The following is a 13,738-nucleotide window of genomic DNA, read 5'->3' on the forward strand; positions in this document are numbered from 1 at the left end:
CATGCACCTCTTCACACCCACACATGGGTATACGCCTCCTTATTTTGGCTATTTGGTGTACTCCTCCTCCTTGTCCTCATCCTCATCATCCACCACCACTAGAACACCAGGGTGAAAGTGTTCTATGCTGCTACAGCCAGTCAATTTTTTGGCAAGGGTGGCTACGAGCCCCATAAATTTAAAAAAAAAAATGTACCCCCCATGGGGAAATGTTTGTCAGCCCATGCACTTAGTGTATGTACATTACAAGTCTAGGAGACCCGCTCCTTTAAATTGGACCTATTTTTTTATGAGGCCTTCTTCCATGTCTCATCATCCACTGCCCTATAACACCAGGGTTAACATGTTCCGTGCTGCTACAGTCACTCTAGTTTTTTGCAAGGTTGTTTATGATGCCTGTAAACAATTTAAAACATTTTTTTTACCCCCCATGGGGAAATGTTTCTCAGCCCATACACTTAGTGTATGGGCATTACAAGTCTAGGAGACCGGCTACTTTAAATTGGGCCTATTTTTTAATGAGGCCTTCCTCCACATCTCATCATCCACCTTCACTAGATCACCAGGGTTAACGTGTTCCGTGGTGCTACAGGCACTCTAGTTTTTTGCAAGGGTGTTTATGATGCCCGTAAACAATTAAAAAAAAAAATGTACCCCCCATAGGCAAATTGTCTCTTCACAGAGGAAGAGGACTAGAACTCTACTCTAGTACCACCTATTGGAAGTAGCAATCCTAACAGTCAATGTCGACTCTTTAACGAGCTTTGCCAAATGACTTACGATAAGAGCCAAATCAGAATCTCAATATGCAGACCCTGTGTTTCGGGATACTGCCCCTCGTCAGTGCAAAGTGGAGATCTGGTTTGGCTGATTGAGAGGCGTCTGACCGGGATCCAAGAAGTGGGAAATGTTTGTCAGCCCATACACTTGGTGTATGGGAATTCCAAGTATAGGAGACCCGCTCCTTTAAATTGGGCCTATTTTTTAATGAGGCCTTCATCCACATGTCATCCTCCACCGCCACTAGATCATCAGGGTTAACGTGTTACGTGCTGCTACAGCCACTATAGTTTTTTGCAAGGGTGTTTATGATTCCCCTTAATAAAAATATGAACACAGTATGTTGATGTGTACCCCCCAGGAGATAATGTTTGTAAGCCCATACACTTACTGTATGGGCATTAAGAGTCTAGGAGACCAGCTCCTTTGTAATGGGACAGTTTTTTATGAGGCCCTCCTCCATGTTTCTTCCAAAGGGGATTGGGGTGTGTGCAAATTTAGGTCAAGGCGGCCCTTTCATTCAATGCATAAGGAAACAGTATGGCAGGACCAACTGAAGAATATGAAATGGATTTCCCTGTGGCCATCCAGTACCTGGGTTCAAAGGCTACTTGGGGTTCATATGACTTGGTAGCAGGGCAGGCCTTGCAGTCATTACATAAGAAAACAGTATGGTAGTACAAAATGAATAATGGGAAGTGGATTTTCCTGTGGCCACAAATTGCCTGGATTCAAAGGCTTCTTGGGGTGCATATAACTTGGTAGCAGGGCAGGCCTTGCAGTCAGTGCATAAGAAAACAGTATGGGAGTACAAAATGAATAATGTTATGTATTTTCCTGCGGCCATCCAGTATGTGGTTTCAAAGGCTTATTGGGGTGCATATTACCTGGAAGCGGGGCAGGCCTTGCAGTCAATACATAAGAAAACAGTATGTGAGTACAAAATGAATAATGTGAAGTGGATTTTCCTGTGGCCATCCATTACCTGGGTTCAAAGGCTTCTTGGGGTGCATATGACTTGGTAGCAGGGCAGGCCTTGAAGTCAATACATAAGAAAACAGTATGGGAGTACAAAATGAATAATGTGAAGTGGATTTTCCTATGGCCATCCAGTATGTGGTTTCAAAGGCTTCTTGGGGTGCATATGACTTGGTAGCAGGGCAGGCCTTGCATTCAATGAAATATTTTTTCAGGAAGCCCTACTGTACCTCTTGTGAAAGAGGTATTGGGGTGCATCATAATTTTTAGCAGGCCAGCCACTCACTGCATAGGCAATAACAGCATAGGAGAACCACTGTTTAATAATGGCCCCTTAAGAATATTAGTGCCACCTGATGCCCCTCTAAAAATAGGCTTTGTGACTTTAAGGCTGCCGTCACACTAGCAGTATTTGGTCAGTATTTTACATCAGTATTTGCAAGCCAAAACCAGGAGAGGGTGATAAATGCAGAAGTGGTGCATATGTTTCTATTATACTTTTCCTCTAATTGTTCCACTCCTGGTTTTGGCTTACAAATACTGATGTAAAATACTGACCAAATACTGCTAGTGTGACGGCAGCCTAAGAGTTCCTCCTTCATAAATGAAACAAGATGTGTCTGCTTATGTGTCACACACCACATGGCCAGCAAGAGTTATTAAATGTTACAATGATATTTCCCAGTGAATGCATTTGTATAGGTTGAAAGCAATGTTAAAGTTGAAAAACACTGCTTGTGAACATAGCGCAAGTGGTGGAGGAACATTTTGGTCTGGGGTTAATTATTTTGCCTTATATACAAGTCATTACCCTGGAAAGGATGTACCTTAACATATTTCCCAGCAAAATCCATTTTGGTTTAGTTTCTGTATGTGTTAGGGGTCGAGTTCCCGCCTCAGTGCAAGGGGAATCTCGGGCCATCTCCGCTGCGGTCTCCCATTCTTCTCCTGCCGCAGTGGAGACGTTGAGCATGCCCAGGGTAAGATCTCTTGTTGGAGATCCAGGGTCACATGCTTAGATACTGCAGCAAATCCCATTGGTCCTTCTGGGAAGGTCCTGTACTTGCTGCAGCTATGAAAGGTTCGCATGACCGCACGGCCATACGCTAGTGTCAATTCATGTCATGAGTTTTGTGCCAATGTGGTCATACATGTGTGTATTCAGGGCCCCGGCTAAATAAGCCACTAGAATACCGGCACCTCCGGTGAGGAGATTGTGTGTATGCATTCAGGGCCCCGGCTGAAATAAGCCACTAGAATACCGGCTCCTCCGGTGAGGAGATTGTATGATTGCCACTTTGACTGCATGACCGCAAACTGCTATCTGCTCAGCAGTTGCTGTGTACTCCTGTAAGCTAAACAGGACACAGTGCTTTCTTTATAGGCGACTCTATGAAGTAACAGAGTTCACTTCTACCGCAATATTGTGCTGCTATTTGCCAGCAGCAGGTGCTCTCCTGCACGGTGGACCCCGGGCTGCGAACGCACCAAATATCATCTCACTATTTACTCGGTGCATTCCGCCAGCCCTAACAGAATACTAGCGCCAGGGTCTGGCTAGTAAATGGCGGACAATCAGCGTCTACAGTGGTACATCCAGCAGCTGGAGGGTAGGTTGGCGGCTCTAGAACACACAACCTTAGCTGTGGATGTTACCACACTCGCTGTTCAGGCTGCAAGTGTAGCTGCAGCCAGTTTGTCCTCTGCCACCCCTGCTCTGACTTTATCCCGTCTCCCGCTTCCAGACAAGTTTGCTGGTGACAGTAAGCTATGTCGGGGATTCGTGAGTCAGTGCTCCATACATCTAGAGCTCCTGGCTGCACGTTTTCCTATGGAACGGGCGAAAGTGGGATTTATTTTATCCCTTTTGTCAGGCAGGGCATTGGAGTGGGCAATGCCGCTGTGAGAGCGTGATGATTTTTAGGACCTTGTATCACCCACGATACCGCCAATTGTTGGCAATAACACAGGGTTCGTCCATGGTCAGCCAGTTTGCCGTCAAATTCCGGACTCTGGCCTCTGAGCTGGAGTGGCCGGATAAAATCCTTATTCCGGTGTTCTGGAAAGGACTGGCAGACCATGTGAAGGACGCCTTGACCACCAGGGAGATTCCCGCCACACTGGAGGAGCTCATTTCAATATCTACCCGCATCGACCTCCATTTTAACGAGCGGAGGTTTAAGCGGACCTAGTGTAGGCAGAGGTTTCGGCTGGCTCCTACCTTCTCCAGTCCTCTAGAATCTCCTGTTAAGGTGTCTGACTCCCATGAGGCCATGGAGGTTTCTCGGGACCTAAGTCTCGGACCGTTTGAGTACCCGTGGTTTGTAAAAATTGCCAACAGCTAGGACATTATGCCAATAAATGTCCACGGCGGTTGGGAAACGATCGCGTCTAGTAACCATTGGAGGAGGTTCACTAGACACAGCGGCATTTTCCTCCAAGCTGTCCTTTAAAGGGACAATTATGTTAGGCTCATCCACTCTAACAGTCGAGATTTGTGTGGACTCTGGAGCAGAGGGGAATTTCATGTCCTCTGCGCCATGCAATACCTCTGGTGATACTCGCCAAACAGGTGACTGTTAGAGTAGAGAATGGGTCGACACTTCCCTCACAAATCACACACCAGACTGTCCCTTTCACATTATCCATGTCCCCTTCCCACCAGGAGATTATTTCCATTCTTGTCCTTCCCAAGGGAATGAATGAGATTCTGCTGGGAATACTCTGGCTCTGTTTCCACTCCCTACATACTGAATGGACCTCTGGGAGGATATTGGGTTGGAGTGAATCATGTAAAGGCAGATGTGTGAGGGAGTGCGTTCAGGTTTCCACTACTGAGATACCCACAGATCTTTCTTCCCTTCCCAAGTGCTATTGTTCCTATGCAGACGTCTTCTCCAAAAAGGCTGTGGAGACCCTTCCGCCTCAACGCCCCTATGACTGTCCTATTGACCTCATGCCTGGAGCAGAACCTCCTCAGGGACGGGTCTATCCCAGCTCTCTCCCGGAAACGGAGGCTATGTCCCAATACATCCAGGAGAATTTGGCAAGAGGGTTCATTAGGAAGTCAGTGTCAACTGCAGGGGCGGGGTTCTTCTTCGTGCAGAAGAAGAACGGAGAATTACGTCCATGCATAGATTACAGGGGTCTTAACACCATTACCATTAAGAATAAGTACCCGTTGCCTCTGATTTCTGAGCTCTTTGATAGGCTATGGGGAGCTAGGGTATTTACCAAATTAGATCTGCGGGGTGCTTATAACCTGATTCGCATCCGTGAGGGGGACGAATGGAAGACGGCTTTTAATACCAGGGATGGGCACTATGAATATCTGGTGATGCCCTTCAGGCTCTGTAATGCCCCAGCCATTTTCCAAGACTTTGTTAATGATATCTTCTGGAATATGCTCTCCACCTCGGTCGTAGTCTATCTGGATGATATTCTCATCTTTTCTCCAGATATTGACTCCCACCGGAGAGATGTTGGCAGAGTCTTCGACCTCTTACGGGCAAAGCCCTTCTATGCAAAGTTGGAGAAGTGTATGTTTGAGAAGGAGTCATTACCTTTCCTGGGCTATATCATCTCCGCCCAGGGATTGGCAATGGATCCTGCCCAACTACAGGCTGTGATGGACTGGCAAGAACCCCATTCTCTTAAAGCGGTGCAGCGCTTTATGGGTTTCATTAATTACTATCGTCAGTTCATTCCCCACTTCTCAACTTTGGTAGCTCCCTTGGTAGCCCTCACCAAGAAGGGAGCAAATCCCAAATTGTGGTCTGAAGAGGTCTCCAAGGCTTTCTCTTCTAATAAGTCTCATTTTGCCTGCGCTCCCATCCTACATCATCCCAATGTTGATAAGCCGTTTATAATGGAGGTGGATGCCTCATCCGTTGGTGCTGGAGCAGTCCTCTTCCAAAAGAATGCTCAAGGTCGGAAGCATTCTTGCTTCTTCTTCTCCAAGACCTTCACACCAGCAGAGAGGAATTATTCCATCGGGGACAGGGAGTTGCTAGCAATGAAGTTGGTCTTCTCGGAGTGGAGACATCTTTTAAAGAGGACTCGCTTTCCCTTCCAAGTCTTCACGGACCACAAAAATTTGGTATATTTATAAACAGCCCAGCGGCTAAATTCTCGTCAGGCCAGACGGTCCTTGTTCTTCTCCCAGTTCCACTTCACCCTCCATTATCTCTCAGGGGAGAAGAACATTCATGCTGACGCCATCTCTCACTCCGTTGTGTCTTCTCAGGAGGAGGAAGGGGAGCCTTGGCTTATTGTCCCTTCTGAGAGCCTGAGAACCGTAGCTCCAGTTTCGGTAGAGTCAGTGCCTCTGGGCAAGACTTTTATATCTATTAATTTGCAACCGGAGGTTCTCTCTTGGGCTCATTTGTCCAGGGTGGGTGGACATTTTGGAACAAAGAGGACATCTGAGCTGCTGGCGAGGATGTACTGGTGGCCGCACATGGTCCATGACGTCGGAGATTATATTTGGGCATGTGTCTCCTGCGCCAAAAATAAGTCTCCTCGACAGCGGCCAGCTGGGTTACTTTATCCCTTGCCGGTGGCAGACAGGCCCTGGGAGATGGTCGGGATGGACTTTGTGGTGGGCTTGCCCAAGTCTCGGGGCTGTACCATCATTTGGGTTATCACCGATCATTTTTCTAAAATGGTGCACTTGGTGCCGCTTCCATGGCTACCTTCTGCACGTGCCTTGGCAATGTTGTTTATAAAACACATCTTCCGTCTACACGGTATGCCGGACAAAATTGTCAGTGACCGGGGTCCCCAGTTTGCGTCTCTGTTCTGGAGAGAGCTTTGTCGTCTTTTCAGCATTGAGTTGAATCTCTCTTCTGCATATCATCCTGAGACGAATGGGTTGGTAGAGAGGGCCAACCAGACCTTGGTCACATATCTGCAACATTTTGTCTCAGCCAGGCTGGATGACTGGGCATCCTTGCTATCATGGGCAAAGTTTGGGCTGAATAACGCCGTAGCTGACTCCACTGGACAGACCCCATTCCTCCTTAACTATGGTCAGCATCCACGGGTACCTGTGCCTATGCCCGTGTCTTTCGCCAACTCCAGGGTGGCAGACTGGGCTGTGGAGGTACGGGACATTTGGGACTGCACTCAGGATTCCATTTGGGCCTCCAAGGAGAGAATGAGGTCCTCCGCCGATGCACATCGGTGCCCCGCTCCGACCTTTGCTCCTGGCGACTTAGTGTGGCTCTCCGCCCGTAACATCAGGCTGCGAGTTGAGTCCACTAAGTTTGCACCTCGCTACTTGGGCCCTTTCAAGGTCCACGAACAGGTTAACCCTGTGGTCTACCATTTGGCCCTTCCGCCACGCCTGGGTATCACTGACACCTTTTATGTGTCCCTCTTGAAGCCTGTATACATGTCCCGGTTTTCCGAGTCATCTGCTGGGACATCGGGTTCACCTACGGACGATTACGAGGTGAACGCTATTTTGGGGCGCAAGGTGGTACGTAGCAAAATATTTTATTTGGTGGACTGGAAGGGTTATGGTCCTGAGAGCCTGCTGAGCACATTGAGGCTCTGCAGCTCATTGCTGCCTTTGAGCGTAGCGAGATCCAAGGAGGGGGGGCCCTAGGAGGGGGGTAATGTTAGGGGTCGAGTTCCCGCCTCTGCACAGGGGGAATCTCGGGCCATCTCTGCTGCGGTCTCCCATTCTTCTCCTGCCGCAGTGGAGCCTGCTCAGTGGAGACATCGGTCCCAGCATCTCGCTCAGTCTGACATGGTGCCGCCGATTACAGTCATGAACATGCGGCTCCACCTCCCATAGGGGTGGAGCCACATATTCATTACTGTAATAAGCTGCACCAAGTGACCGCTCATACAGGAGAAGTTGCCGCGAGGACAGGACGCTGCGAGGGAGCCGGGTGAGTATTTTAGTAACCGCGGGGGGGTGCACAGGGGGTGGGTGGGTGGTATCGACAGGGATCTTTATTTTAAACACGAGGACAAAAAAAAGGATTTTTCATATCTTCTTTCCAGCGAACGCTGCTGGAGAGAAGATATGAATGGCCGCTTCAGCACCAGATGCAGGGGACAGCGCTTATCTCTAGCGCTGTCTCCTGCACGCTCCGTGTGGTACCCAGTTGGCACACGGGCGGCACACGTGTGCCACACGGATGGCCTACGTGAGCTCACGGAGACACGGACACGGATATTTCCGGTACCAATTTTTCCGGTACCGGAATTATCTGGATGTGTGAGACTGGCCTAACAGGTAGAGGGTGCTGCATGGTCTCCCCAGTATGCGCACAGAGGTGTATTGAGGCCGTGAGAGTGCATGGCAATCGCAGGCATGACTGTGATAATGTGATAAAGTCCGGCAGTATTGTGAATGGCCGATATATGTGTCGCAGAGGATGAGACTCTGCGCTGCCAGCCTGAAGCGATGTGGTGTTATGGGACCTATAGTCCCACAAGTATTTGGAATGTTTTATCATGGGAGGCCGGCAGGGCTAGTTATGTGAGATGGGTGGGACAAACTAGCCACACACACCCGCTCCCACCCAGGGGAGTGGTTAAAAGGTCCTGTATGGTTCGCTGTGAGTTTCCTGTTTGAAGCCTGTGTTGGAAGACCTGGGAGGAGGCTTCCTGAAGAGCACATGGTGGGGCTTCAGACCTGGTGGCCTGGGGTGTTGGACTGATGTCCTGAATTGCACCTGGACAGGCCACATGCCAGTGTGTTGGGAGGTCCTGGGAGTAGGACCGGATCCCTGAAAATCGTACAGTGAAACTGTTGGGGAAGCTACTGTCCTTCGGTGGGTCTGGACTGACTAAGATATGCCGCACAGGCAAGTTGGTGATTCCCATGAGGCAGCTTTCCCGGAAGACCGGACTGACAAGGAGTCAGAGGGTGGAGCAGGAGCTCCCGTCAGGTACCTAAACAAACTGTTGGTGCTTGTGATATGAACTGTGTGGTAACCCACGGCAACTGGTCAAAGGTGGACCAGCATGTTTAGTTACCGCAGACTAAGGATCTGAGACTTGATGTGATGCCCTGGTCCAGTGTGTAAATGGACTACTCATGATGTGGTTTATGATACTTTAATAAACCAAATGGACTGTTTTGTTTGGAAAAACCGTGCCCGTGTACGTTAATCCCGTGCCAAGCGAGTGCCCCCCAATACACTTAGTATGTGCAATCTTACAAATGTGATTTTCTTATTACATTGCACACATCGTTTTTATACGTGGATGTGAGTGAACCCTTAGGCAGATCATTTTAATGTTATGGCTGATTGGCATTTTATTTCCATGGATTTAAATAAAATTAAAACTGAAAAGGACGACCACGGAGTGTAAACCTGCTGGTATCCAAGCCCCGTGTAGTTTTAGTGAAGTTGAATAAATAAAATGACACAAAGCAATACTATAGTCTGTTTTTAAAAAGGGGAAAACAAAGAGAAGGCATGTTCCATAGAATCAATAGAAGCAGATTTAAAAAGCACACATCAGAAGTGTATCAGAACACGGCGATGCAAGATTTCAGTAAAGCAACAAATTCAAACAATATTAATCACAAGAGGCAAGCTAACAACACATACACATCAAATAGTGAAATCTGCCAAATAGAAACCTCTTTCAGTACATAAAATACAAAATATGCTAACGGCAAGTGGCACCAAAGGTATTGCTCTAAACACCTAGGTGTGCTCAGGCTGTGATTGCATTCCTTGTTTTCTATGAATACTTGAATATTTAGGCTAGCACTTAGTCCTTATTAACCCTTTCAGGACAGGGCATTTTTTTCTTTTTCTCTTCCTTTTAATCCTGTGAAGTGCAGCCATGTATATATAACAATCAATCAAAGGATCATATGTTCAATTCCCTTAAGGGGACTGAAGAATACAGTAAAAAATATACAGGATGAACAGTTTATGTAAGGGCTGAGACCCTAATTTCAAGGATGCATCACTTACTGGTCTGCATGCTGTCATTTTGATACAATCACTGTTTTCACTGCTGCAGATCTACAGTGGCCTGTAAAAGTTTGGACACCATTGGTCAAAATTATTATTATTGTGAACAGTTAAGCAAGTTGAAGATGAAATTATCTCTAAAAGGCCTAAAGTTAAAATTTACACACTAACTTTGTATATTAGGCAAAATATATATATTGTTATATTTTATATTTTAAAAATTATTAAAGGGAAAATGAGTTAATGCAAAACTTTGGGCACCTTGCATGATTTGTACCTTGTAGCACCCCCTTTTGCAGGTATAACAGCTTGTAAATGCTTTTTGTAGCCAGCCAAGGGATTTTCATTTTCCTTGGAAAATTTATCCAGTTCTGTGAGTTCTGCATGCACTGCTATTTTAAGGTCTAGCCACAGATTTTTAATGATCTTCAGATAAGGGGACTGTGAGGGCCATTGTAAAACCTTCAGCTTGTGCCTTTTGAGGTAGTCTATTGTAGATTATGATGTGTGTTTAGGATCATTATCGATTTGTAGAATGCATCCTCTTTTCAACTTCATCTTTTTTCACAGTGTTATGTTTGTATCAAGAATTTGTTGAAATTTCATTGAGACCATTCTTCCCTCTAACCATGAAAGTTCCCCATGCCATTGCCTGCAACAGAACCCCAAAGCATGATTTAACCAACTCCATGCTTAATGGTTGGCGGCGTTCTTTTCCTGAAATTCTGTACCCTTTTTGCTCCTTTTTGATCATTGTGTCCAAAGAGTTCTACAGTGAGGAAAAAGGTAAAAGGAAAAAGTGAGGAAAAAATCTCTGTTCCAGATTCAGAGAAGGCTTCAGATACCAACCTTACAGCACATGAGTGAAGGACCTTCCCGCATGTCAGCACTGGACACAGATTTCCTTTTCTTTGATATTAAGGTACACACATCTTGTTAATCACAGTCCTGTATGGGGAACCTTGTTTATGACATTTCCCAGTATTTTAACTATTTATGGCTTCATATAGGTGAACTTAGCGCAAATATCACATATAGTTTTCTTTGAAATCCAGAAAATCACCTTGACTGATTTGGAAATATTTATTTTGCAAATTATGGTGGAAAATAAGTATTTGGTCATTAACAAAAGTTCATCTCAATATTTTGTTATACATCCTTTGTTGGCAATGACAGAGGTCAAACGTTTTCTGTAAGTCTTCACAAGGTTGGCACACGCTGTTGGTGGTATTTTGGCCCATTCCTCCATGCAGATCCCCTCTAGAGCAGTGATGTTTTTGGCCTGTTGTTGGGCAACACAAACTATCAACTCCCTCCAAAGGTTTTCTATGGGGTTGAGATCTGGAGACTGGCTAGGCCACTCCAGGACCTTCATATGCTTCTAACAAAGCCACTCCTTTGTTGCCCTGGTGGTGTGCTTGGACTCATTATCATGCTGAAAGACCCATCCACATTTCATCTTCATTACCCTTACTGATAGAAGGAGGTTTTAACTCAAAATCTCAGGATACATGGCCCCATTGATTCTTTCATGTACATACTGTAGATCAGTGGTCCAGGTCCCTTTGTAGAGAAACAGCCACAAAGCATGATGTTGCCACCCCCATGCTCCACAGTAGGTATGGTGTTTTTTGGATGCAACTCAGCATTCTGTTTCCTCCAAACACAACGAGTTTTGTTTCTTCAAAACAATTCTTCTTTGGTTTCATCAGACCATATGACATTCTCCCAATACTCTTCTGGATAATGCTCTCTAACCAACTTCAGATGGGCCCTGGACATGTTCTGGCTTAAGCAGGGGGACATGTCTGGCATTGCAGGATCTGAGTTCCTCGCGATGTAATGTGTTACTGATGGTAGCCTTTGTTACGGTGGTCCCAGCTCTATGCAGGTCATTCTCTAGACCCCCCTGAGTGGTTCTGGGATTTTTGCTCATCGTTCTTGTGATCATTTTGACCCCATGAGGTGAGATTATCAGTGGTCTTGTATGTCTTCCATTTTCTTATTATTTCTCCCACAGTTGATTTCATCACACCAAGCTGCTTGCCTATTGCAGATTCAGTCTTCCCTGCCTGGTGCAGGGCTACAATTTAGTTTCTGGTGTTGTTCGACAGCTCCTTGGTCTTCACCATAGTGGGGTTTGGAGTGTGACTGTTTGAGGTTGTGGACAGGTTTCTTTTATACTGATAACAAGTTCAAACAGGTACCGTTACTACAGGTAATGAGTGGAGGACAGAGGAGCCTCTTAAAGAAGTTACAGGTCTGTGAGAGCCAGAAATCTTGCATGTTTTTAGGTGATCAAATACTTATTTTTCACCATAATTTGCAAAGTAAATCTTGGTCAAATCAGACAAGGTGATTTTCTGGATTTTTTTCTCATTTTGACTCTTAAAGTTGTGGTCTACCTATGATGTCAATTACTGGCCTCTCTCATCTTTATAAGTACTTTTTTCCACATTGTATTTTGACCTCATCGGTCCACAGGACTTGTTTCCAAAATGCATAAGGCTTGTTTAGATGTTCTTTTGCATTGTTCTGTCTCTGAATTTTATGGTGAGGATGCAGGAGATGTTTTCCTCTGATTTCTCTTCAATTAAGGCAATATTTAGCATGTGTCACGGTAGAGAAAAGCACTACAACTCCAGAGTCTGATAAATCTTCCTGAAGGTATTTTGCAGTCAAGCGGGGGTTTTGATTTGCCTCTCAAGCAATCCCACAAGCAGCTCTCACTGAAATTTTGCTTCGTCTTCCAGACCTTATCCTGACCTCTACTGCTCTTGTTAGCTGCCATTTCTTTCTTACATTTCGAACTGAGGAAAGGGCAACGTAAAAATGCTTTACTATCTTTTTATAGCCTTCTCCTGCTTTGTGGGCCTCTACCATTTTCACTTTTAGAGTGTTAGACAGCTGTTTAGAAGAACCCATGGCTGATGTTTTTTTGTTTCTAAGGCCGGGGTCGCACTAGACCGTATTACGGACGAGTGCAGTGCGCTAAAAAATCGCAGCGCACTCGTCCCAATGTTAATCTATGGGTCAGCTCCCATCATCCGATATTTTCTCGACCGTATTCAGGATCCGAGTGAAATCGCAGCATGTTGCGATTGTCAGCGTATCTCGGCCGAGAATCGCCAATGCAAGTCTATGGGTGCGAGAAAAAATCGGATTACATACGGACCATGCGTGTGCATTGCGAGAAATACGGAAGACTTCTCCAGGTGACAGGAAATTGAATCATCCATTATCAGGAAGCTTTGGCATGCTAATTTCTGGCCCACGCTGGATTGCAAACCAGGAAGCACGCTTCCACGGAGTGTTCTGTTGTAGCAGCATGGCCAGGCATATTAATGTGGAGATTCTCATTGCTCTGGTCCATGATAGGCCCGAATTATGGGACCAACGCGACGCACATTATGCGGACCGTGCACGTAAAGACGCAGCATGGAGGTCAATATGTCGCCACATGTTCCCCGATTTTGATGAGCGACCTCAAGAGGTTCAGCAAGAAATATGTAAGTACCATTCTTCATCCAAAAATGTGGTTTAATTAATAGTGGTTTCAGGATAAAAAAAGAAGCCTGAAACAATCATATGTGTTTTGTTTATGATGGGAGTAAATCATCCATGCTCTTGGTTGAAGATGCAAAAACATTACCAAGAGACACAAATATGGATGAACTTTATTTTAGCTTTAGTCCGTTAATATAGGGCCCAAGGAATTTAATGTCCCCCTAGCCTCCTGGGCCCATGTGTTTTTGCAAACCCTGTAATGGTTTGAGTTATGTGTGTGATATTTATATCGAATATTTTGTATATTTGCAGTCAATGATGTCAATAGACGCTGGCGGAGTTGCCGGGACCAATACCGGCGTGAGCGTCAAGTTCATGGGCGGAGTGGTGATGCAGCCCCCCAAAAAGGAAATACCTTTATTATGATCGTCTAAATTTTCTGGCACCGGTGATGGAGCTACGACCGTAAGTGCATGCATGTCTCCAAATATTGTACACATCTTATTATGTGAATATGTACG

The 13,738-nt window shown here is 45.9% G+C and overlaps 1 protein-coding gene across 6 annotated transcripts in view; it reads left to right on the top strand.

Annotated features, from left to right (window-relative positions):
* Positions 1 to 13,738, top strand: part of LOC138642761 (uncharacterized) — a 272,058-nt gene that overhangs the window by 107,070 nt on the left and 151,250 nt on the right. For 2 of the 6 annotated variants that reach the window (XM_069731217.1, XM_069731219.1), the window contains exon 3: positions 13,530 to 13,682. The exons of 3 other annotated variants lie outside the window; for them this stretch is intronic. In XM_069731217.1, the coding sequence (XP_069587318.1) occupies positions 13,669 to 13,682 (14 nt within the window). In that variant the 5' untranslated portion in view covers positions 13,530 to 13,668. Of the gene's footprint in view, positions 1 to 10,315; positions 13,683 to 13,738 lie in introns of those variants that run through there. One more of the 6 variants, XM_069731220.1, reaches the window with a different exon arrangement.

This window comes from Ranitomeya imitator, chromosome 6 (assembly GCF_032444005.1).
Source record: "Ranitomeya imitator isolate aRanImi1 chromosome 6, aRanImi1.pri, whole genome shotgun sequence".
Classification (NCBI taxonomy): domain Eukaryota; kingdom Metazoa; phylum Chordata; class Amphibia; order Anura; family Dendrobatidae; genus Ranitomeya; species Ranitomeya imitator.